This window comes from Myodes glareolus, chromosome 6, assembly GCF_982192425.1.
Source record: "Myodes glareolus chromosome 6, mMyoGla1.1, whole genome shotgun sequence".
Lineage (NCBI taxonomy): Eukaryota > Metazoa > Chordata > Mammalia > Rodentia > Cricetidae > Myodes > Myodes glareolus.
Genome location: NC_142031.1, coordinates 49508784 through 49535964, shown reverse-complemented (window position 1 = coordinate 49535964; position 27181 = coordinate 49508784). Strand labels below are relative to the sequence as shown.

Genomic DNA, 27181 nt, shown 5'->3' with positions numbered 1-27181 from the left:
CCCTTCTGATACTATCCTTTGTTTTCTGTTTTATTACTTTTATTCGCATCTTCATATTCCTTACTCACTTTTCTGATCCCCATGTCCCTACCCTGGCAAGTGGTATTTTTGTCGAGGTTGGCCCCCGACATTCAACTTCTGGCACTTTCTCCTTAAATGCAGCAATATTATATTTAAAAACACTTTGCCTGGGTCTGGAGAGATGGCTCAGCAGCTAAAAGTCCTGGCTGCTCTTACAGAGGACTGGGGTAAGGATTCCCTGCACCCAAGACAGCTCACAACCATCTGCAACTTCAGTTCCAACATGTTCTTCAGAACTTCACTGGCACTGCACAAACATGGTGCAGGCAATAAACCCATACACAAAAATTAATACTTTGTTCATTCAGGTTCAGAATGTTCAATTGATAAATAAAATGGATCCCAGGATAGGGCACTGAGTAATTTGTCCCAAATGGCACTAAACTACACACTGGGCTGGGCTTAGGGAAGTCTAAGCACAACAGATGTTTACTGACACATGGGTGGGCTAAGACTTTTCACACAAGAAATTTATTATGGCTTACCTTTTCCAAATGTTTATTACTAATGCCATGTAATAAGAAAAAAACTCTACAAAAATTATATAAAGACACAGGCAATATCATGAGTTAGACTTTTTAATAGGTTTTCTGATTAATTGCTTTGGTATACATATATTCTCTGTGTTATGAGACACACTGACATAAGTTTGGCAAAACAGAACATACTTATGTAAATTATCAAGTTTTTTTAAAAAAGCACTCAGAACTTACTGTATCTCTTTCATATGGTTTATTTTAAGAAATATTCAACACAAATTAATCTTCGATATCTTCATATTACTTTCATAGGACTCAACCATATGAAAATTTTTTCATAAATTTTATCTTATTGGTAAAAACACAGCTTTCTTATATTTACAATTTCATTTAGTTGTAATTGGTTCTTAAACCTCTCAAGCTGTGTTCAAACCCAGTAAATAGCATAGGCTTCATTTAATACTGTAATTGTCTAACCTCTACTTTCTCATTGCTCAAATGAAAGGCACAGACCAGCATGCCTGGTGTACAGGGTCTCATCTCACAGAAACCTGTCAACAAAGACCAAAATTATACTTCTACAGCTCTTATAGTCTAGTATCTCTCCACTTTCTTTTTTTATACATCAAAATAAAAGTTCATGTCAGACAGTCCCATGATTTACATTAGTGGAAATATTATCCACTAAGTTTTTCACTGTGAGTTCTTTCATGTCTGAGAAGGTACGTGGAACAGGTAAATGCTTTCCCACACTGCTTACATATATACGGTTTTTCTCCAGTGTGATTTTTTTCATGTATTAGAAGGGATTTAGAAAAAGTGAATGTTTTCCCACATTGAACACACATGTATGGTTTCTCTCCAGTGTGAGTTCGTTCGTGACTATAACAATCATCACGTTGGATGAAGGCTTTCCCACATTGTTTACATACATACGGTTTTTCTCCAGTGTGAATTCGTTCATGTCTTCTCAAAGAAGTTCCCTGAGTGAAAGATTTCCCACACTGCTTACATACATAGGGTTTTTCTCCACTGTGAGATCTTTCATGTATGTGTAGGGATCTGGGGAAACTGAATAGTTTCCCACACTGCACACACATATATGGTTTCTCTCCAGTGTGGATTCTTTCATGCTTGTGACATCCAGTGGCATAAGCAAAGGCTTTTCCACAATGCTTACATACATAGGGTTTTTCCCCACTGTGAGATCTTTCATGAATGTGAAGGTATGCAGAGCATTTAAAAGCTTTTCCACATTGCTTACAAACACAGGGCTTCTCTCCAGTGTGAATTCTTTCATGATAATAACAAGCACTGGAGTAGGTGAAAGCCTTTCCGCAATGTTTACACACAAAAGGTCTCTCTCCAGTATGAATTCTTTCGTGGATGAGAAGTTGGCAGGAACGAAGAAATGCTTTCCCACACTGTTTACAAGCATAGGGTTTCACTCCAGTGTGAGTTCTTTCATGATTGTAACAGGTTCTACGATCAATGAATGCTTTTCCACAATGTGTACAAACATAAGGTTTCTCACCAGTGTGGATTCTTTCATGTTTGTGAAGTTGTGAGGGACGACTAAATGCTTTTCCACATTGCTTACACGTGTGACGTTTCTCTTGAATGTGACTTTTTTCATGCCAGAGAAGGCTACAGGAATCACTCCATGCTTTCCCACACTGTTTACAAACATAGGATTTCTCTTCGGTGCAATTTCCTTCATAATCGTGATCAGAAGTGAAACTCCTACAGGCTTCATTAGATTGTTTGCTTTCATAGGGTTTCTGTCTCATAGGAGGACTTTTATGCATCCGAAGTAACTCAGTATAAGTGAAATCCTTCCAACATTTCTTAAATTTAAAAGCCTTCTCCATATGCTCCTGATACTGGTATGGTTTCTCTACAGTTTGACTTTTGGCATATGTACCGGAGGGTAAATGAGCATTGAAGTCTCTTTCACAGTCAGTTATTGCAGGAGGCATTTTCTCATTTACAACACGCTCTGGGCTCTGTCTGTGGGTTTCTCCATTCTGACTACCGTGATCATATTTACTGAGTCTCTCAACCACCAGGGTTCTGAAAAAAATAAAGAGCAATATTAATTTTACGAAGAGGTCATGGCAGGAGAAAAGCCTGCTTGAGGCCCAACTGAACCACACAAAAAGAACCTTTCCCAAAGAAAGAAATAAGAGTATTGGCTCAACTTCCTAAGAATGTCAAACTTTGGGGAGGTGGTATGAGAGGTTCTTCTGTCTGTGTTGTTCTTATTGGTTAATGAATAAAGAAACTGTCTTGGCCTGTGATAGGACAAAAGAACAGAGCTAGGTGGGGAAAACTAAAGTGAATGCTGGGAGAAAGGAGGCAGGGTCAGAAAGATGCCACATAGCTCCACCAGAGACAGATGCCAGAACTTTAGCCAATAAGCCACAGCCATGTGGTGATACACAGATTAATAGAAATGGGTTAAATTAAGATATATAAGAGTTAGCCAATAAGAAGTAAGAGCTAATGGGCCAAGCAGTGATTAATTAATATGGTTTCTGTGTGATTATTTTGGGTTTAAGCTAGCCAGTTGACCGGGAACCAATAAATGGCCTCCTCCTACCACAGAGAGATGAGATGGCTCAGTAGGTAAAGGCATCTGCTGGCAAGTCTGAAGACCTGAGTTTGAACCCTGAGATCTGCAAAGTGGTAAGGAGCCCATTCCCGAGGGTTATCCTATAACCTCCACAACTGTACCACTTCAAGCATGCAAGCACCAATGCACACAGACACAAGTAAATACACATTAAAAAAAAAAAGAGAATCATTATGAATATTAAAGGGTTAAACATTTAACTAGAGGTCCTGAGGATGGCATACAATCAAAGAATGTTCTGTAGTCTTTCAGGTATTATACACACATTAATCGTATATGGCACTAAGCCAGTTAGCAGTTGAACATTCATAAGGCAAAATGGTTTTTATTATGGCATTTGAAGTAAATAATGGTTCACATGATTTAATAAAAATGGGTCTCAATCTTAAACCCGAAATTCACTTTACCTCATACACCCCTTATAAAGCCTAAGTATTACTTGATATTCTGAAATTCTGTGCATAAAGAAAAGTTGTATAACAAATCACAGGAAAGTGCCATATAACTCTATGCATCTCTCACTATTCTAAGTGCTCAAGCTCACTGTATTCACAGAAGTCCTTAGATTTTCTATCACCACCAGATACTTGATGCATATCTTTCTGTAATGGTAAGTTACCTCAGGTTTCCCTTATACTTCTGGTACTCCTCTTCAATATCTTCTTCTTCTGTTTTCCCTAAAAGTACACCCAAAAAAATTATGCAAAGATTTATTCAAAATTACACTTTTCTGTTATAATATGACCAAGCATGTGACACTAGACAACATTGTTCTTTCACTTTTTAAAATCATGCAACTACACAGATGAACAAGAAACAACTGTGATGATCAAAGTAAAGGAATCTGAGTGGTTTTGTTTTTACCTATGGAGAGCAGGTTCATAAAGGTTTCCTTCATCACATCTCTGTAGAGCTTCTTTTGACTAGAATCCAACATAGTCCACTCTCCTAGAGTGAAGTTCACAGCCACATCCTCAAAGGTCACTGGCTCCTACAATAATCCACATACATTTACAGGAAGAATAGTGGGAAAACACAGGTGATACATAGTCACATGACTAGTTACTTCATGCTTTATTCCTCAAAAGTCTCTGTGTATCTGGCTGCCCCCTTTCATTCCTACCTTCTAACCTTTTACTTTTTCCATTCTACTTTCAGGTGTGTTTTCTATGCGCAGAGTACAATATATACTACTTACCCTTCTTCACTCTGGCTTAGTTATAATGATGGTGCTAGAGTTCAAAACATTTTACCGAAAATGACAAGATTCATTTCATTTAAGATGTATTTATGTGTATGTTTACGGGTTAGGATGCCGTGCGTCTGCAGATGGCATTAGGACACACACCCCTCCCCCAAAACTAGAATTTATGAGCTATGGGGCACATATGCTAGAAATCAAATCGTCTTCTAGAAGAATGGTTAGCTCTCGTAGCCATTGGGCCATCTCCCCAGTCCCTAGTACCATACCATTCACCATAGTGTTTACATGTGTGCATGTGTACACAGACATATACATAAATCACACACTAACATACACAATTTAATAAACATACCGATCAAAATTTATCAGCTTATTCACTGATATTTTGTAATGATAATTTTGTTTGTAGTCTAACAAATAAAGCTTGCCTGAAGATCAGAGTGCAGAGCTAAGCCATTAGTTAGCCATAGAGGTCAGGCAGTGGTGGTACACACCTTTAATCCCAGCACTCGCTGATTCTCAATGTTCTAGGATTTGCACAATGATTAAAGATCTTAAATAGACTGTCATGTCATGTCTTTGCTGGTCACTTGAACTTCAAAAGTATGATTATTTAATTTGCCTGTTTATAGATTTCAACTTTATGCTTCCTCTGCTGAGTTCTTTATATACTCTAGGTATTATTCCCTCTCAGATGTCACCTAGTAGAATAGTTTCCATTCTACAAATTGTCCCTTCATTCATTTCCATTGCCAGGCAGAAGTTTTTTCCATTTGATGAAATCCAATTAGTGATTTTACACTTCTGAGTCCTATTCTGACAACCACCCTGTGCCTTCATTTGCTGTATTTGCTCTCATCCCTTCAGAGTCCAGATGACACACTGAGTTAATTATTGCATGAGTGAAGGTACGGGTAAAGTCCACAATTCTTTTAATGAATAACCAGCTTTTCTACTTTTATAGCATTAAAAACCAAAATCTTATCTTAAATACTTTTTTTTCTGTACATCCTTTTTAGGGTAATTGCATTGCTAGGGCCATCTGCTCTGTGGTTCTATTTACTTGGAATTTCATTCTTTCTCTTTTACTCCTTGCAAGTTTCAGGAAATTAACATTTTTGTGAAAAAGAATATAAAATTTAACATCAATTAATTAAATAGAACATAACAGCTTATAAAATACAGTTGGATAAGTAGAATAAAGACTATGTGGAGCTTGCAATCATCAAAATATAATCAAATATCAATAGACAAACCAAAAAATTAGCATCACCACAACAACCATGATCCCTGAGACAGGATTATAAAACAAAACCTAATTTTTTCATAATAATTTCACATCATGAACACCAAAGCACCTTCACTTTCTGCTGCTCCCAGGGCTGCCCCACAACCCTTGGAACCCCTCCCCCCCAATAAAAAGTGGAAGAAAGTTTTTAAAAGAAAAAGAAAAATCCAATTTATGTTGCCCATATATTCACTGGAGTATGGTCGAACTCCCTGTGGCCAGCCTCTTAAAGAAAACTGAATCCTTCCACACGCCCACGCCCACCAGAAGCAATCAGTTCTAGAGAACTACACTTCAGCATCTTTATCACAAATTTTGTACTTTTTTTCTTTTTTTTTTTGGGTTGTTTGTTTTGTTTTTTGAGACAGGGTTTCTCTGTTTAATAGCTCTGACTGTCCTGGAACTTGCTTTTGTAGACTGGGCTGACCTTGAAGTCACAGAGATCTGCCTGCCTCTGCCTCCTGGGTGCTCCAATTAAAGGCGTGCGCCACCACCTAAGCCCCTTATAAATGGCTTTCTGTCTAGACTGTTATGGTTTTGGCGTGGGGTAGAGGTTGTCACAGAAGTCTTCTCTGTCCCTCTTTCTCAACTTCAAACTTAAATTTGGTGGGGGGGCGGTGGAAAGCTAAGGAGATGGTTTAACTCTTAACCTAAAATCCATGAGATGGGGGAAGAGATGAGACTAAAAATTAAAGGCTAAGTAAATCTATTCAATGAAATTATAGCAGAAAAATTCTCAATCAAGACAGACATTCAAACACAAAGGACACCTAAAACGCCAAACAGATATGAGAAAAGAACTTCAGAACACACAGGAAAAATGAAGAAATATTAAGAGCTATAAGAAGAAAATGATAGTTCAGGAAAGTACACACTGGGAGGATATGCTGAAGAAGTCAATAATATATGCATCTGCATAAACAAATGTCCATGTGGGTACAGTACAACACAGAAAACACAAGAAAAGCTAAATGTATGGGGACTGAATGCAGGAAACAGGAATGAAGACATAAAGCTAAGTGTTTTTCTAATCTGTTATGGACTTGTGGGGTTTGCTGGTAAATAAGTGCATAAAATATGCCCAATACTGAAAGTATAAAATTTAACGTAAAGTTCCACAGCTTCCATCCAAATGCCAATCCCAGCCATATATAAATAAGTTCATTGAGGTGCATGACTTTGGGTATGGTAATTTTGGTGTATGATGTTATTTATTTGAAAGATTGTTTTGATATTAAAGTTTTATTTTTTTAAAAAAAAATTTATATCAAGCATAATAGTACGTACTTTTAATCCCAGTATTTGGGATTAAAGGTATGCCTGCCTGCCTGGTCTACATAGTGAGTTCCAGGGTAGCCAGAGCTACACACTAGTGTGTGTGTGTGGCGGGGGGAGCAGGGAAGAAGATTAAGAGCTAGTTTCAGGACAGGCTCCAAAGCTACAGAGAAACCTTATCTCGGGGAAAGAAAAAAAAAAAACAAAGGTCAATAGAGAAAGAACAATCAATAATTCAACCAAACAGAAAAATCAACCAATAAAAAATCCAGGAATTAGTAAACATCTCAGTAATGACCTTAAATATAAACTAGATCCAAGATCTGGAGAGGTGGTTCAAATAAAAGCATTTGCTTGCAAAGGTCTGGATTCAGCTCCCAGTACCCACACAGTAACTAACAACCATCTAAATGTCCAGTTTCTGAAGACCCAACACCATCTCTGGCTTCTGAGGGTACCAGACACACAAGTGGCATGCATACATACACACAGGCAAAACACTCATACACATTAAAAATAAACTTTTTAAAATTAGGAACTGAGTGTGTACTGCTATTACAGAAGGCCTAGTTCAGTTCTCAGTACACATGCCAAGCCACTGTCACTCCAGTTCCAGGAATTCTGACTCCTTAGGCACCCACCCACAAATGAAGACAAACACGTATAAACACATAATAAAAATAAAATAAACATTTAATAATAATAATAATAATAATATAAAGATCTGGGCTGGAGCCGGGAAGTGGTGGCACACTCCTTTAATCCCAGCACTCGGGAAGCAAAGGCAGGCAGATCTCTGTGAATTCGAGGTCAGTCTGGTCTACAAGAGCTAGTTCCAGGACTGGCTCCAAAAGGTACAGAGAAACCCTGTCTCAAAAACCCTCCCCCCACACACAAAAAAAGATCTGGGCTAGAGAGATGGCTCAGTGATTAAGAGCACTTTCTGCTCTTCCAGAGGATCCAGGTTCAATTCCCAGAACCCACATGGAAGAGTTAAAGACCTAAACTCCACAGAGGAACCAAGAAGCTCTGGACAGGAAAGTTGACTTCACTTGTTAGAATCCAAGAAGTGGCTTGGCCCTGACTGCACCTGGAGAAGTGAGTGGGTTCCCGACTGGAGGACCCCTGCTCTCTAGGCCCTAGCCCCCACAGGCACATCCCATGCCCCAGAGACCTGGGAGCAGCCTCCCCAACCCCCAGCCACACCCTCACCAAATCTGCAACCACGACTACCAGAGCCTTGGCCCCATGTGCACCTGAGGGAGCCCCCGTAACAGCGACCACGAGAGGCACAGCTATGCCTGTATCTGGAGAAAAGAGCGACCATATAACCCACAGGCCCCATCTGCACCAACTAGAGAAAGATATGAGTAGACGATAGTGTAAGAATATATTTAACAACATAAAGAATAATATGGCATCACCAAAAACTAGTGGTTCTACACCAGCAAGGTCTCAACATCCCAATGCAAATGAAGTAGAACCAGCAAACCACAAAGAAGAGAAACACACACAATACTGCCAACAATAACAAAAACTAACAATCATGGGTCATTAATATATCTTAATATCAATAATCTCTCAACTTGCCTATAAAGACACAGGCTAACAGAATGGATATAAAAATAAGATCCATCCTTCTATTGCATAAAAAAAAACCCTCAACTTCAAAGACAAGCATTATCTCAAGAGTAAAGTGTTAGAAAAAGATTTTCCAATCAAAGTCAGGCATTGGTGGTGCATGCCTTTAATCCTAGCACTTGGGAGGCAGAGACAGGCAAATTTTTGTGAGTTTGAGGTCAGCCTGGTCTACAAGAGCTAGTTCCAGGACAGGCTCCAAAGCTAAAGAGAAATCCTACCTGGAAAAACCAAAAATGGACCTAAGAAACTACCTCATGTCCTGATCCTAATATCTAACAAAATAGATTTCAAACTATAATTAATCAAAATAAATAAGGACATTTCATATTCATCATCACAGAAAAAAATCCATCAAGATTAAGTCTCAATTCTGAACATCTATGCTCCAAATACAAGGCCACCCACATTTGTAAAAGAAACATTACTAAAGTTTAAGTCACACATCAAACTCCATACACTAATAGTGGGAGATTTCAAATTCCCACTCTCACCACTGGACGGGTCTGCCAGACAGAAACTTAACAGATAAAGGAGAACGGATGTTATGACTCAAATGGGTTTATCAGACATCTATAGAACATTTCACCCAAACACAAAAGAATATACCTCCTTCTCAGCACCTCACGGGACCTTCTCTAAAATTAACCACAAACTCAGTAACAAAGCAAATCTCAACAGAAATTTAAAAATTGGAAAAACACCCTGCACCTTATCAGATCACCATGGCTTAAAGTTAGAATTCAACAACTAATTGCAGGAAGCACACAAACTCATGGAAATTGAACAATACTCAACTGAATCACCCCTGGGTCAAGGAAGAAAAAAAGAAAGAAATTGACTTCCTAGAATTCAATGAAAATGAATGCACAACATATCCAAATCTATGAGACACTATGAAAGCAGTGCTTAGAGGAAAGTTTATAGCACTAAATGCCTACAAAAAGAATGTATAGATTCTAGCAACTTAACAGCACACATGAAAGCTCTAGAACAAAAAAAAAAGCAAATTCACCAAGGAGGATTAGACAGCAGGAAATAATCAAATTGAGGACTGAAATCAATAAAATAGAAACAAAGAAAACATTACAAAGAATCAATGAGACAAAGAGTTGGTTCTTTGAGAAAATCAACAAGATAGATAAACCTTTATCCAAACTAACCAAAAGGCAGAGAGAATATTCAAATTAACAAAATCAGAAATGAAAAGGGGGACAAACAACAGACACTGAGGATATCCAGAGAACCATCAGGTCATACTTCAAAAACCTATACTCCAGAAAATTGAAAAAAATTAAAGGAAATGAACAATTTCTGGATAGGTAGCATATATCAAAATTAAATCAAGATCAGATAAACAATTTAAATAGACCTATAACACCTAAGAAAATAGAAGCAGTCACCAAAAATCTCCCAACCAAAAAAAGCCGAGGGCCAGAGTTTCAGCACAGAATTCTACCGTAATTTCAAAGAAGAGCTAATACCAATACTCCTCAAATTGTTCCACACAACAGACACAGAAGTTACCCTGATATCCAAACCACACAAATGTACAACTAAGAAAGAATTACAGTGAACAATCTCCCTCGTGAACATTGATGCAAAAACATTCAATAAAATACTGGCAAACTGAATCCAAGAACACATCAAAAAAATTATCCACCATGATCAAATAGGTCCATAAAATTGAATCACAGAGATGCAGGGATGGTTCAACAAACAAAACTTTATCAATGTAATTCACCATATAAACAAAGAAAAACACATTAGATGCTGAAAAAGCCTTCGACAAAATACAACACCCCTCCATGATAAAAGTATTAGAGAGGTCATGCATACAAGGAACATACTTAATTGTATTAAAGGCAATATACAGAAAGCCATCAGTCAACATAAAACTAAATGGAAAAAATCAAAGCGATTTAGTGTTATCAAAGTGATTCCAGTAAAACCCGAAACAAGAGAAGGCTGTCCAATCTCTCCATATCTGTTCAACAGTACTCAAAGTTCTAGCTAGAGTAATAAAACAACAAAAGGAGATCAAGGTGATACAAATTGAAAAGAAAGAAGTCAAACTTTCACTATTTGCAGATAATATGATGGTATACATAAGTAACCCCGAAAATTCTACTAGAGAACTCCTACAACTGATGAACACCTTTACTAACATGGCAGAATACAAGATCTACTCAAAAAAAAAAAAAAAAAAGTAGCCCTCCTATATACAGATGATAAACAGGCTAAGGAAGAAACATTATGCTTCACAATAGCCATGAACAACATAAAATATCTTAAGAGCAGTGTTGTCTGACGTTTCTGTCCTGTTCAGTTCCCGCAGTCGTTAAGTCCCATAGAAATCACACAGAGGTCTACATTAGTTATAAACTGATTGGCCTAGTAGCTCAGACTTCTTATTAACTCTTACAACTTATATTAGCCCATTATTCTTGTCTGTGTTAGCCACATGGCTTGGTACCTTATTCAACAAGGCAGTCACATCTTGCTTCTTCTGTGGTTGGATCACAACTGCAGACCAAGCTTTCCTCTTCCCAGAATTCTCCTGTTCTTATCACCCCACCTCTACTTCCTGCCTGGTTGTCCTGCCTATACTTTCTGCCTGGTTACTGGCCACTCAGTATTTATTAAAATACAATTGACAGGGTACAGACCATTGTCCCACAGCACTTCCCCCCTTTTCTGATGTAGGAGGTCCTTCTGCCTTTGTGCTGCTTTCACTGGTTAATAAAGAAACTGCTTTGGGCCTGTAGATAGGGCAGAACTTAGGTAGGCAGGGAAGACAGAACCAAATGCTGGGTGAAAGCAAGGAGGAGTCAGAGAGTCTGGCGGCTATGGAGCTGCCACCAGAGTCAGACATGCTGAATCTATGCCAGTAAGCCACTGCCGTGTGGTGATATACAGATTAATAGAAATGGGTTAGATCAAGATGTGAGAGTTAGCCAATAAGTGGCTGGAGCTAATAGGCCAAGCAGTGATTTAGTTAATACAGTTTCTATGTGGTTATTTCAGGGCTAAGCTAGCTGGCGAGGATGAACAAGCAGCCCCCTTGTTTCTACAGGGTAATTCTAACCAAACAAGTGAAAGACCTGTATGACAAGAACTTTAAGTCTTTGAAGGAAAAAAAAAAACTGAAGAAGATATCATACAATGGAAAGATCTCCCAGTCTCTTGGATAGGTAGGATCAACATAGTGAAAATGGCAATCTTACTAAAAGTAATCTACAGATTCAGTACAATCCCCATCACAATCACAACACAATTCTTCACAGACCTCTAAAGAATACTCAACTTCATATGAAAAAACAACAACAAAAAAACCCAAGATAGCCAAAACAATCCTGTACAATAAAGGAACTTATAGAGGCATCGCCATCCCTGACATCAAGCTCTATTATATAAAGAGCTACATTAATGAAAACAGCTTGGCATTGACATAAAAATAGATAAGTAGACCAATGGAATCGAATCAAAGACCCTGATATTAATCCTCCACACCTATGAACACCTGAGTTTTGACAAAGAAGCCAAAATTATACAATGGAAAAAGGAAAGCATCTTCAACAAATGGTGTTGCATAACTGGATGCTGACATATAGAAGAATGCAAATAGACCCATATCTATCCCCATGCACAAAACTCAAGTATAGATGGATCAAAGACCTCGACATAAATCCAACCACACTGAACCTCAGAGAAGAGAAAGTGGGAAGTAGCCTTGAATGCAAAGGAGACCACTTTCTAAATATATCACCAGTAGCATAGACACTGAGATCGACAATTAATAAAGGAGACCTCCTAAAACTGATAAGCTTCTGTAAGGTGAAGGACAGAGTCAACAAAACAAAATGAGAGTCTACAAAATGGGAAAGTATCTTCACAAACCCCAAATCTGACAGAGGGCTGATCTCCAAAGCGTACAAAGAACTGAAGAAACTAGACATCAAAATAACCAAATAATCCAATTAAAAAACAGGGTACAGATCGAAATAGAATTCTCAACAGAGGAATATCAAATGGCCAAAAGGCACTTAAGGAACTGTTCAACACCCTTAGTTATCAAGGAAACACAAATCAAAACAACTCTGAGATACCATCTTACACCTGTCATAATGGCTAAGATCAAAAACACTGTTGACAGCTTATGCTAGAGAGGACGTGGAGTAAGGAGAAGACTTCGACACTGTTGGTGGGAGTGCTAACTTGTACAGCAGCTTTGGAAATCAGTATGGTGGTTTCTCAGACGACTGGGAATCAATCTACCTCAAGACCCAGCCATACCAATCTCGGGCATGTACCCAAAGGATGAACACTCATACCACAAGGACATTGGTTCAACTATGTTCATGGCAGCATTATTTGTAAAAGTCAGAACCTGGAAACAAACCAGCTGCCCCTCAACCAAAGAATGAATAAAGAAAATGTGGTACATTTACACAATGGAGTATTGCTCAGTGGTAAAAAACAATGACATCTTGAAATTTGCAGGCAAATGGATGAAACTAGGAAAAAAACAATCCTGAGTGAAATAACCCAGACCCAGAAAAACAAACACAGTATGTACTCATTCATAAGTAGATAATACACATAAAGCAAATGATAACCAGCCTACAGACGACAACCCCAGAGAAGCCAAGAAACAAGGAGGATTCTAAGAGAGACATACATAGATACCCCTGGAAAGGGGAAATAGACAAGATCTCCTGAGTAAATTCAAAGCATGGCAGGGAGAGGTTAGGATGGGAGTGGGGAACAGAATATGAGGGATTGGGAAAATTGAGTTGGGGGAAGTTCAGAAAGGGAGAGCAAGAAAAAAGATACCTTGAGAGAAAGCCATAATGGGGTTAGCAAGAAACCTAGCACTAGGGAAATTCCCAGGAGTCCACAAGTATGACCCCCAACTAAGAATCTAAGCAATTGTGGAGAGGGTGCCTTAACTGCCCTTCCCCTGTAATCAGATTGATGACTACCTTAACTGTCATCATAGAACCTTTATCTAGCAACTGATGGAAGCAGATGCAGAGATCCACAGCTAAGTTCCTGGAGTCCAGTTGTAAAGAGGGTCAAGCGATAAAATAAGCAAAGGGCTCAAGACCCTGATGGGAAACCCACAGACACAGCTGGCCCGAACTAGTGGAGGTTCACTGAGCCTGGATTGGCAGCTGGGGAACCTGCATAGGACAGAACTAGGCCCTCTAAATGTGGGTGACACCATTGTGTGTCTTGGGCAGTGGGGCCACTGGCAGAGGAACCAGTATTTATCCCTTTTGCAGGAAATACCTTTTGGAGCACATTCCCTATGGAGAAATAGGTTGCTCAACCTGGATGCAGGGAGTGGGACTTGGTCCTGCTTCAAGTGATGTTACAGACCGTGCTGACTCCGCACTGGGAGCCCTCACCCTCTCTGGCTCACAATTAAAGAAGATATAGAGGTTTCATGGAGGGAAAAGCTTGATAGCACCAGCATGGGGTGGATCTCATTACATCCGCAGTCAGGAAGCCAGACCAGGCTATAAGCCTCAAGGCCTGGACACTCTTCCCTACTCAGTCTGCTTCCTAAAGGGCCTAGTCTATCAAACAGCCGCATCTACTGTAAATTAAGTAAGCAAACACATGAGGCTGTGTGGAAATATTATACCATTCAAACCAATATTCCATCTCAAGTAGAGGGGCCAGTTAATGATAGTGACTGGCTTGGCCTTTAGTAGTCCTGAGAGTAGCACACCAACTCACACACACCTACTTCCTGTCTGCTTATACTTTAGGATTTCCCTGTCAGAATCTGAGGGGGAAAAAAAGCCAACTTTTAAAATTGAACTGCAAGGCTGAGGATGTGGCTCAGCTGGTACAAGGTCCTGGATTCCAATGTTGCATTACGCCTGGCTTGTTGCTACATTCCTGTAGTCCCAGCACTTGGGAAGTGGAGACAGGAAGATCAGAAGTTCCAGAATAGTGTAGGCTACATCAGAACTTAACTAAAAAAACAAAAACGCTCTGAACACTAAAATCAACTTTCAAAATGTTTTCTGTAGCAGGTAGAAAACAAACATGTCTTTCTTTCTGACTGACAAACCCAGATTTTCAAAAGTCAGAAATCACACTGTCCAGAGTTAGAGAAATCGCTTAGCAGTTATGAGTACACATTGTCCTTCCAGAGGACCCAAGTTCAGTTCCCAGCATCCACAAAAGCTATTGACAACTGCTTGTAATACCAGTTCCAGTAGATCCACACCGTCTTCTGGCCTCAGTAGGTACCCACACACACACTCAGCAAACACTCACACAGACATACATATTTATATGCATACATTAAAAAAGTTTTTAATTTAAAAAATAACAACAAAGAAATTACACTGTCTACAAAGACTAAACCACCTGAAGATAACACAAAGGAACTGAAGATATTAATATTTTCCCCAAGGACTATAATCCTGGTGGTGTTTTGTTTGGTTTTTGTTGTTGTTTATTTGTCTAGATTATATGAAACTGGGTCTCACTGTGTGGCTCTGAGATAGGCCTATCTCCACCTCTATTGAGATTGAAGAAACTCCTCCCACTCACAGTACATTTGGAGAAATAGCCTAGAGCTAGCTATACAACAGAAATAAAATTATGCACAGTCGGGGAAGAATCACCTATAATCCCAGAACTGTGGAAGATCTCAGTTCCAGACTAGTTTGGTCTACATAGCTAGTTGTGGTCAAGCCAACGCTACACTGTGAAATCCTGTATAAAAAAACAAAAAAGAATTACATAATCCTTTCACTCCCTGAGCTTTTTTCCAGAGCTACCAAGGCTGGAAAGGTTTTCCAAAATCTCACATTTCTGCCTCGGAAATGATCAGTACAAATAAATTAAATTTTGAAGTAACTTTAAATTTCTCTCCTTTCTCCAAGTTGGAGGATTTTGCCTACACAGAGTCAGTCACGGCTACATAAACCCAGCTTTATTCGCACAAAACAAACCCAGGACGAGGGGTGGAGGTACAAGCCTAGAGTGAGACCTAAGATCGCTAGCACCTAAAAAGAAAAGGTTTAAAGAGAAAAAAACAAAAAACAAAAACGGGTGACTACAGTGTAAAACTAAAGCAGGGAACAAGGAAACGAAAAAGTGCAGAACAGCGCTCACCACCCACGTGCCCTCGCCGCAGAGTCTGCACTCAGCGTCACCGACCCGCCAGAGCTGCAGTGTCTGCGGAGGCGCAGGTTCGCGGCGCAGCCTCATCACGGGAGCACTGCGAACCACGAATGCAGCAGGGAAGGGACAGACCTGGACTGGACGCCATACTCACGACTGCTGGTGCCTGCTTTCCACCATCCAAGCGCCACTGCCACACTGGGCTGCACAGTGCCAGACTCGGCTGCACAGCGCCAGGGAAACCGTACAAAGCCGCAGCAGTGTCACAACCCCGCCGCCCGCCACTCAAGGAGCCCGGGGCACACTCACCATGTCCTGCTTCGGATGCATCCAGGTGTTCCCCCCACCCCCGCCTAAGGAACCGGCAACCAGGACGGAAGCCCAGGAATAACTCTCCTCCCTTCGGCTACCCGGAACTCAAATATGGCGGCAAGGGTGCCACCGTCCACTATCCGTGCCCCTCATTGGTTAGCTCAGGGGAGTAACCGTATCGCTGATTGGTGAATAATTCCGAGCCCAACTCCTCAGAACTGAGTTAGCCCATCCAGCTACATTTACCAACCCAGTGGATCTTTAAGTGCAGATTGCAACATACAGCCCCGTCTCTCGAATAAACCTGGTTCAAACTAGAGGGTTCCACATTTAAGAACATGTCCCAGGTCGGGCGTGGTGGTGCACACTTTTAAAGCCAGCATTCGGTCAGCAGAGGAAGTCTCCAAGTCCCCTGCTACCTTTGTCTACAGAGTGAGTTCCAAGCCAGCCAGAACCATTTAGTAAGCCTGCTCCCCTCACACACGCTCACTCATCCAGGGATTTTTGAAGGACTTATTAGTTTTTATTTTTACTTATGTTTCTGAGTGGATGGATCCGTGTGTGCGCGCGTGAGACTTCACGGAGACCAGAAGAGGGCGTCAGATGCCGTCTCGATTTCCTTTGAGGCAGGGTTTTTTTCACTCATCAATTTGGCTCCAGCTCCGGTTTCCCTGACTAAACTGGAAGGGAGCCGGCTAGCCGCAGCGATCCTCTTATATGAGACGCCCTCACAGACAGAATCTCAGGGGTGTACAGGGGACCTCCAACTTGAGTGCTGGGATACGAACTCCAGTGCAACTCTCCAACCCCATCGTCTTGTGCTCAGTGGGGCCTTCCTGTTTTTCCACATACAAATAGTGTCACAACAGCCTTCTGGAGTAAATTCCATCTTAAATCGTTTGCTCCTCAATCAGAGTAAGCCAGAAAGAGACATGACATAGCAAACTAACACTGATTCTTTTAAATTCCTCTACGAAATAACTTTGATCATGTTCATTGATTGACATTTTAGAAATCCCTCCTCCTGATATTATCTTTCTCTTCCTTAATAAATTACCTTTTATCTTCATATCCTCTTCTATTTAGAGTCATCATATAAGGGCAAAATGTAATATCTGTTGACTTCCTCCAGTTCCATCATTTTTCTGCGAACAACATTCTTTGTGGATGAATAAGTCTTCACTGTCCATAATTATCACATTGTTTTATCCGTTTATTCATCCACTGTCATAGGCTGAGTACACCGCTTGGCTGTTGTACCTGGTGCTGCAATGAGCATGTGTGTGCAGGAATCTCGGTTACGCGGTGACATTTATTCTCGTGTGTATATATAGGAGGCTATAGATGGATAAAATAATAATTTGATTTTTAGTTTGGAGGTGGATGTTAAATGCCCCCCACAAAGTTCATGTGTTGAAGGGCATGATCCATAAGTGCTGTTTGGAGGTGATGGATGTGCCCTTGAAGCAAGTATTGGAACTCTAGCCCTCTCTTGAGGACCCAAGCATTAGCCTCTATCTCTCTACCTCCCTGCCACTGTGAGCTGAACAGCTTGGCTTTCTCCTTGGGCTTCCCACCGTGTCCCTCTGCTTTACCTAAGGCCTAAGCCAATGGGGCCAGCTGACAAGGACCTAAAACCATGGGCCAAAATAAGCCCCTCCTCCTTCTAAACTGTTTGTCCTGGGTATTTTGTTTAAGCAACTGAATTCTGACTAACATACATTTTACTTATTTATCTGAAGGTACATAGCACATTTATATTGAGATATAATGCCCAGGTTCACTTTAAATATGTGCTCCTTATAACTCAACCTCCCAGATATAACTCACATGTGCCATGCCTAACTTCTTTCTATCTTAGCAGGTTTATTTTAAGAACTTGATCCATGTGGTTATTTGACAGACAAGTCCAAAATGTGTAGAACCTCTGGCTCCAGGCACAAACTCAGACAGATGCTGAATCTATAGGTACAGAGCAGGGTTTTGTCTTTACTAAGAGAGTCATTTTTTGCTCTACGGTCTTCCAACTAAAGAGTGAGACCCATTCACATTAACCAAGGCCATCAACTCTTTTTGTAGTACCAGGAAAGGAATCCAGGGCCTCTTGCATTCCAGGTATGGCCTCTACCACAGAGGAACACAAAACACGTGACAGACACATATAGATGCATCTGCTTAAATCATTGGATGCTTTAATCCATCTCAATTGACAAAACAATCTGCCACTATCACAACCTCACAACCTCTCAATGGCAGAGGTAATGAGTCAACACTATCAGAAAATGGGGGACAAAAGGCCACTTCTTATAACACAACACATTGGGGTTTTTTTTGGGGGGGGGAAGGGGTTCGAGACAGGGTTTCTCTGTAGCTTTTTAGAGCCTGTCCTTGAGCTTGCTCTGTAAACCAGATTGGCCTCAAACTCACAAAAATCTGCTTATCTCTGCTTCCTGCATGCTGGGATTGAAGGTGTGTGCCACCACTGCCCGGCAACACAACACATCTTAAGGGCCTTGCATTCTCTCCATGGCCTGGAATGGTTGGTGGTATTCCAACTAAGTTTTGTCATCTGAGGGATAGTGGGGAGGAGCTTAGGAAGATGCAAGGACTTTTCATCTGGAAGTGTGGAGAGGCAGGGTCAGCTGATCGTTCCTCTGCCACTCTTTGGATCTATCAGGTTTTTACTCCAGTATCTGACTCCTGAGTTTTAATTAATAATAGAACAATATAAGTAATCACTTGGGGGAGGGCGAGTTAAGAGAAGAGAGAGAGAATGGGAGAGGAAAAGAAGAAAAAAAGGAAGGATAAAAAGAACCAGCGAGTCACATGCATTCTTGGTCCTCTCATTATTCACCCTCTCATTAAAAAGAAAAAAAAAACTTTTGTTCTTCTATGTTCCAGAACAGTTCACTAGGTCTTTCGCAACCCAAATTAGGAACATAGCACACTCCTAAGCTGGTGTTGCCCTCAACATGCTCTCAGGTGGGTTTTTGTTTGCTTGCTTGTTTTGGTTTCTTCGTTTTAAGACAAGGTCTCACTATGTAGCTCTGTCTGTACAGGACCTCACTATGTAGACTAGGTTGGGCTTCAACGCACAGAGATCCACATTCCTCTGCCTCCTGAGTGCTGGGATTAAAGGAGTGCACCACTACACTGGGCTAGCCTTTGCTGCTGTTGTTGTTTAATGAAGTTTTACTTCATATGTAGTCCAGGCTGGTCTTGAAACTGTGACCATCCTCACGGCTACAAAAGTCTTCTTTCGTACTCCTAAATATTTAAAGGCCATTTAAAATATGCTACCTGTGCCATCACATTTACTTACTTCACTGTGTGGCTTAAGCAAGTGACTGCACCTCTGTTTCCTCTTCCCTCCTGCTGAGTTTCATCATCTGCCCTGGTGTGGGGATCCTCTCCTCTACCTGGCTCTTCTCCAGCAGGGGATCTGCCCCAGTGAGGGAAGAGGAGGTTCTAGGGACCTTGTACCCTCAAGAGGCAGAGGCCTCCAAGATCTGCTAAGACCAGAAGTTGGACTAGGAGACATGAGAAAGAGGGAAAGAAACAGGAGCTACCTGCTCAGTTTCCTGTGGTCCCAAGTGAGACTGAGAACCACAAAGGAGGGCACTAGAGTGACAACTGAGACAGAGATTCTTCCTGCAGTGAACAGAATGCTGGGGAGGTCAGGTGCCGGTGCAGGCCTGCAATGTCAGCACTCAATGGTCTCAAGAGAAAGAATCATGAGCTGGAGATTACACAGTGAGACCCTGTCAAAAAAAAAAAGCAAAAGAACAAGATGTTGGGAATTTAGGCATCTCTCCAAAATCCTTTCTGTTTGCTGCACGTGAGTGTGCATGCAGGTGTGTGTCGTGTGTCTGTGGGAACACATATGTGTGAACATACACATGTGTGCCGGTATGTGGGGTATGATCACATGTGAGAACGTATACATGCATGTGAATGTGTACAGGTTGTGGAAGCCTGGATTTGATGTCAGGTGTCTTCTTCCATTGCCCTCCACCTTGTACCGTGGAGTAGGATCTCAAGTGACCCCTGAGTTCACAGATTTGGCTAAACTTGCTAGCTATCTTTCTGTGGAGATCCTGTCTCTGTCTTACACTGGGATTATAGAAGAAGGGGGAAGCAGAGGAAGAGGCTGCCGTTCCAGCTTGGTATTTATGTAGGTGTTGGGAATCCAGACTTCATTCCTAAGTTTGTATAGCCAGAGCTTTACACACTGAGCCAATCCCCAACACTTTGTGAAAAGGGGTGTGGCTTCAGAAAAATGTAGTCTTCAGATGCGGGTCTGGGGAATACCTTTTCGGTTAAGAGTTTTCCTCTCACACTTCCGTTTCTTCATCGCTAAGGTGCGAATAATACTCTGCACTTAAAAGTGATGGGAATGATGCCATGGAGTCATGCACCTTGCAGACCAAGAAGCTCAGCACAGAACTTTTTCTACTCTGCCACACAGTAGTCCTTGAAACTCATCATGTTTATTAGTTCATTTTTTATTGCTGTAAAAAAAAAATCATGACCAAGGCAAGTTAAGAAAGGAACGGTTTTCTTGGTTTACAGTTAAGAGAGGGCTATATGTCCACTACAGCAGGGAAACATGACAGCAGGGAAGCATGACAGCAGGCATCAGATATGGAGGGATATTGCTGAGTCCTAACATCTTCCCCGGGGGAGGGGGTGAAAAGGTGCGATATCAACGGACACAGATGCTGTGAGTCATATAGAAGGTTTACAGCAGACTCATTTTTTTAAACAGTTTGGAAAAACTTACATACCCTCCCAGCACCCAGGTCTTCTGATCCATTGACCGTTGACATTTCATGCTGGTCTCTCATTGGCTAGGCGCGATCAGGACCTCTGACAGCGCCTGTTGCTAGGCACTCAGGAAACACCTCTTGGTCGTTCCTTATTGGTTAGGCACAGATAGGACCTTTGACAGCTCTAGGCAGACTCCAGTTTGGCTCCTTTAGGCCTCGTAGGCCTTAACTTCCTGCAGAGGCTGGAGTAGAACCTGGGGGTTAACATCTTGAACCCCATGTATGAAGCCTGGAGAGCAAACACAAAATGGCTTTTAAACTCCCAAAGCCTGCCTTGTGTGATATAGGCCACACCCAAGGCTCCACAGACAGCACCAGCTAGGGACTAGCATTCAAATGCCTGAGACATGGCACACATCTCACTGAAACCACTACATTAATGTCAAGTGCATTAATATCTCTTTCTACCATTTAATATCTCTTTCTACCATTACCATACCATTTAAAGTCACCGGCTTTAAATCGGGCAGGGTGACAACACACACCTGTAATCTCAGAATTTGGGTGACTCTGCCAGATTTATGGGTTTCAGGCCAGGCTGGGCTATATAACAATACCTTCTCTCAAATAAAGGTCTCAGGCGTAGCTCAGTACTAGGGGACTTGCTTAGCGTGCACAAGTTCTTGAGCTGTACAAACAACACTAGCAAAATAAAGAAAGAGGAAAAGCAAAACAAATTGAAAAGAACTTTACATCCTTGCTGGGCCAGCTGGACTTTTCCTTTGTCTCCTTCCTTCCTTGATGGGAGTCTGGGTTTTCTAGCAAGGAAATGTAGGGTTCCAAGAGAGAACGGACAGAACATTTAGGATCTCTTCAAGAGCTGAGCATCAGAATTAGCATTTTTACAACACTCACAGTCCAGAACAAGTAAGTTTCCCTTTCAGTACAGGTGCCCCGCATAGAGAAACAGCCCCACCTTCCAATGAGAAGAGCTGCAAAGACTCATTGCAAAGCCAGCCTGGGCAACACATTGAAACACTGTCTCAAAATTACAATTCATTTTTTAGTAAGGGTATCTTTATGTAGCTTAGGCTAGCCTCAAGCTTTTCTCTACCCGTCCCCCGACCCCTGCCAAGCACTGGGATTACAGGAGTATGTCACCATACCCACCCTTATTTCCGTTTTTAAGTTGATTAGGTTGTGATGCAGTCTTGTTTTATTGTCCAGGCTGGTACCAAACTGATAGGTTCAAATGATCACCTGCCAGGATTTCTGTCCTGTTTTAACCTGAACTGGGCAAAACTCAGGCAGAGAAAAGGAGGCCATGCTGGTTGATGGCACAGTGTGTGAGGATGCCAGCTCTTCAGGAACAGCTCTGCTGTGCCAGGAGGGAAGCATGCACAAGGTACTGTGACCTTCTTAGAGGGCCACAGGGAGTCACAGTGCCAGGTACTTTCAGAATGTCCAATGTAGTGACCATGGAACCTTCCAGAGAGGCTGAACTTGGGGTGGAAGCCCTGTTTCCAATGTTTTGAAACTGTTAAGAGTTTGAGCTTTGCTAGGCAGGGTGGTGTACATCTTTAACCCCAGCACTTGGGGGCAGAGGCAGGAGGATCTCTGAGTTTGAGGCCAGCCAGGTCTACAAAGCTAGTTCCAGTAAAGCCAGGGCTACATAGAGAAACCATGTCTTATTTTAAAATCCAATAATTTAAAAAAAATTGAGCCTTAACCAAGTTTGTGTTAACCCAAAGCCTTTGGAAGCCTGATATTTTGAGGAGCAAGAAGAGGAGGAGGAGTAAACATAAAAATGGAGAATTATTGCCAACAATACACCATGCACCAAGTGAGAATTCAGATAAAAGACTGAGAGATGTCTACAATCAACACATACATCTAATATATACAAACAATTTGTGAAAATCAACAAGTAAAGGGCATGAGCCCCGAGAGAGGAATAAACAAAAGGTACAATCTAGGACAGCAATTCTAACCTTTCACAGGGGTCACCTAAGACCATCAGAAAACACAGATATTCACACTGCAATTCATAACAGTAGCAAAATTACAGCTATGAAGTAGCAGCAAAAATAATCTTCTTTTTATGTTTTTGGGGTCACCACTGTAGCACAATTAATAAAAACTCAGAGACAGATATTGGGGTTCAACTGAAGATCAGAAAAGCAAAGCAGCCAAGACACTAGAGAACTCTTACCTCTTTGAGATCTTCAGACTAAAAAAGAGCAAGTCCCTGTCTTATTCTGCCTTATTGTCTTCTCTAGTGCTGAGATTAAAGGTGTGCACTACCACTGCCTGGCCTCTATGGCTGACTAGTGTGGCTGCTTTGCACTGACCTTCAGGTAAGCTTTATTTATTAAAATACAAATGAAATATCACTACATTTTTTATCTAAAATAAGATAAGGCTATAACTAATATAAGAAAAATGCTATACAATAAGTAAAATAACTATGTACAATATATTACAGGCAATACATACATCAACAATGTACTTGCATTTGACAAATTCAGAGAAAATATTCTATATCTATTCTATCTTGGAACAAGATAGTCCAAGTCTTGTACTGAATTCAATTTCTATCATTACTTGATTTCTGCTTCTGATAAACAAGGAAAGCTATAACTGTAGGGGAATGTGTTACAGTTGTAGAGTTGCAGACATATCCTGACTAAGCAGGAAGCCAGGCTATACTTAGAGCCACAACAGGACAGTTCTGAAGGCTGAAGCCGCAATAGGACAGCTCAGCTCTGGAGTGTAGTGCAGCAATAACACAGCTCTGGATGCTGGAGCTGCAATAGGACAGCTGCAATAAGAAACCCCAACGCTGCAGAGGAACTTTGGGTGACTGTCCAGGTAGCCAGCTGTTTCTTTCATTTATCACATTCTTTGAAAGTTGCTTGCTTGCACTTCCTGCTTACTCAGTTAATATTATTTCTTTCTTGGGTCTCTGAGGGAGTTGAAGACTAGATATTTATAGTTATTATAGGGTACAAGGGACAACTGAAGCAAGAAGCCTGTGTCATCAGACATTCAATGGCAATGTCTTTTGCTCAAAATTTTAATTTTTGTCTTTGTTCACTTATAAAAGTTTGCCAAAATACTTGCTTTATGATTTCTTCTGAATTTTTGTTCAATCTTCTATAGCTGTTCTATTATCCAGAGCAGTATGGCTTCTTACAATAGGCATTAGGATCTTTATTACTCTGGGAAGGGGTTTCTTCTAAGATGGCAGAAAATGACTGAACCAGATTTGGTATAGGGACCTGCAAGAGGTCCCTTGTGGAGTTTCCTGACAGCAGAGGAGTACCTTGAATATTCCTTGTTGACCTACATTCATTAGTTCAATGCCAGCCTTTGCCACACCTTCTGCATAATCCAGAAGGGAGGGGTGTTCTGAACAAATTATTCATAGGAAAAACCTTGTTTCTAGGAACTTTCTGGCTATGGTACACATTGTCACTGTGGACCAGGCTCTAAAACACCATTAACCAATTCTATCCAGTCTTTAGACATAATTCTATAACAAAATGACCATGGGTTCAATATTTGCTTCACAGAAAAATGAGTGTATGCCATATGAGGCTATTGCTTCCTTGAATCTCCTTAAATCTAACTTTGGCACAGGAGTCCAGTTAACCATAACAGAGCCTCTGCCCTTTGGCAACTTCTGTATGGTTACTGGATATATTAAGGTTGGTTGTCTGAAAACCTTAGACTGTTCCTCCCTATTCTTATAATGCAATGCTGAAATTGGCTCTATATTAAATTCCTCTGTCTGGATTTGAATATCTCTGTGATCTGTTTTATTTGGTTTTTCTAAGGCCTATATCTTAGCACTCAGATTAACCAACATTTTTAGTGATAAGACAGAAATTATAAAGCTGATAATATTTACAAGTGACATAGCATAAGTCCCACCTAAATTAGATGCCCTGTCATTTAATAATTCCATTTTCAAATTGTCTATTATATCATCATACAAAGACCCAGATTCCTCCATTGTAGTGGTTTTTCCCATTTTTTTTAATGTGGGAAAAAACTCTTAACTTTTAACTTTCCTCCCTGTAAGAATTCCCAATTAACTTACCAAATACCAACAATGTTGCAAAAGTAGGCTATCTCTGTTGTGGAACATTTGATCACATTTTGTGAAAGGCACCTTCTGATTGGTTTAATAAAGAGCTGAATGGCCAATAACTAGGCAGGAGAGAATAGGCGGGACTTCCAGGAAGAGAGAGGAACTATAGATGAATCTAGGTGTATGAGAGACACAGACACCAGCGAGATGTGGAGCAAGTCACATGTGCATTGTGGGAGAGAGGTAAAAGTCACGTGACAGCACATAGATGAATAGAAAAAGGGGAATTTAAGTTTCCCAGGCAAGTTAGGAACAAGCCTAAGCTAAAGGCCATGCTTTCATAACTATCAATAAGTCTCTATGTCATTATTTGGAGCTGGCAGGCCCACAAAAGAAAGTCCGATTATTTATCTCCTTTCACAATATGGTTTCCGGGGTTTGGATTCAGAACATCAGACTTGGTGCAAGTGTGCCTACCCACTGAACCATCTCACATCCCTTTTATTTTTTGAATTTGTTGTACCTCTTAATGAGCTCTAACTCTTTTTAATAGAATAATTTTTGCAGGCTTGGGGCACAGCTCAGGGATGAACCGCTTACCTGGAAGCCCAAGCTGTCTCTATCCCAGTGCTGGAAAGGGAAAACTACAGCCAGACTCTAGAACATATCCCAGGGAGAATTTTATTAGGTTGCACTGAAGATATTCATTAACATAGAAAGAATTTACTTTTTTTTTTTTTTTTGGTGGTGGTGGTGGTAGTGGTGACAGGTTTTTTTTTTGTTTGTTTGTTTGCTTGGTTAGTTTTGGTTTTGTTTATTCCCCTTTCCAAGGCAAGGCTTCTTTGTGCAGCCCTGGCTCTCCTGGAACTCAGTGCCAATCTGGATTTAAACTCACAGCTCAGTTTCCCAAGTGCTGGGATTAAGGATATGGGATACCATACCCGGCAAATTTACATCTTCACAGAAATAGATCATTCCAGCCTGAAGTATAAAAAGCACCTATTTATTTGAATAAATTTGTAAATCCTTTACAAATATCTGTTCTGCTTTTGTTGTTTCCTTTTGTAGTCTTCTTTTCTGATTCAAGGATTTATGTGGTCAAGGCTGACTTTAAACCTGTATGTTTCTAAATTGACCTTTAATTCCTAATCCTCATACCTCTACATCCTGAGTCATAAATACCACTGCACCTGGCTCCTGGCATACTTTTTAAAGCTTTTCTATGGAAATGTAAGAAAATATTTAAGAATATCTTTTCAGAGGTATTCTTGTCATTAAAATATTTCTGAAGGCTGAGGCTATAGCTCAGTTGGTGGAGTGTTTGCCTAGCATACACAAAGCCATGGATTCAATGACCAGCAGAGTACACAACCAGGCCTGGTAGCACAGTCCTGTGATCCCAACACTCTGGAAGTGAAGGCAGGAGGATCAGAAACTGAAAAACATTCTTTGTTAATAGCAATTTTGAGGCCAGCTTGTGCTACATGAGACCTTGTATTTCCTCCCCTATCCCCACTTGCTTTTTCTCCAAAATATCAGGTCAAGTTATCTTCAATTTTTTTTGTAATTTCTGCCCACTTATGTGTGATTTTTTAAGTATATATGCATATGGGTGTTTTGATTGTATCTATGTACCACATGTGTGCCTGGTACCTGCAGTAGTCAAAAGGAAGCATCACATCTGCAATTGAAGATATAGACTGTTGTAAGCCACCATGTAGGTGCTGGGAATCAAACCTGAATCCTATGGAGGAGCAGCACTGAGCCATCTCTCCAGACCCTAATATATTAATTTTTGATTCAGAACCAGTCTGATAGCTCATGTCTGTAATCTTAACACTTGGGAAGTGGAGGCAGGAGGGTCAGGAGTTGACGGTAGTCTTATTTGCATGAGATCATGTCTCAAAAACAAACAAACTAAAGCAACCTTTGATTCACTTGGCATTTTTGTTTGTTTATAGAGATGGAGACTGTAGGGTAAAAGGGATAACTGGAGCAGGAAATCAACCAATCACTGAGCACACTGACTCTGAACTCAGAGTCAGTTAAAGAAACACACCTTGGATCTGAGACCTGGCCAGGGAAAGAAACATCTTTACCTCTGAGCCCAGGACTAAAGACATGTGCCCTGTCTCTAAAACTAGTGTCAAAAAAACACACTTCATCCTAGATTCAGAGCCAGAGATAGAAATATACCCTGGTTCTAATATTATAGTAAAAAAGCTAAAAAAGGGCCAGTGAAAGAAACAGTT

At 40.8% G+C, this 27181-nt stretch overlaps 1 protein-coding gene across 1 annotated transcript; it reads right to left on the bottom strand.

The window, feature by feature from the left end:
* Positions 1-643: 643 nt before the first annotated feature.
* On the bottom strand, positions 644-16201 carry LOC125403921 (uncharacterized). The gene is made up of 4 exons (XM_085690774.2): positions 16062-16201; positions 4060-4186; positions 3815-3872; positions 644-2633 (listed from the first exon to the last, which is right to left on the bottom strand). The coding sequence occupies exons 1-4, from the start codon at positions 16080-16082 to the stop codon at positions 1238-1240; spliced, it is 1602 nt and encodes a 533-aa protein (XP_085546900.1). The 5' UTR covers positions 16083-16201; the 3' UTR covers positions 644-1237.
* Between the last annotated feature and the right edge of the window lie 10980 nt (positions 16202-27181).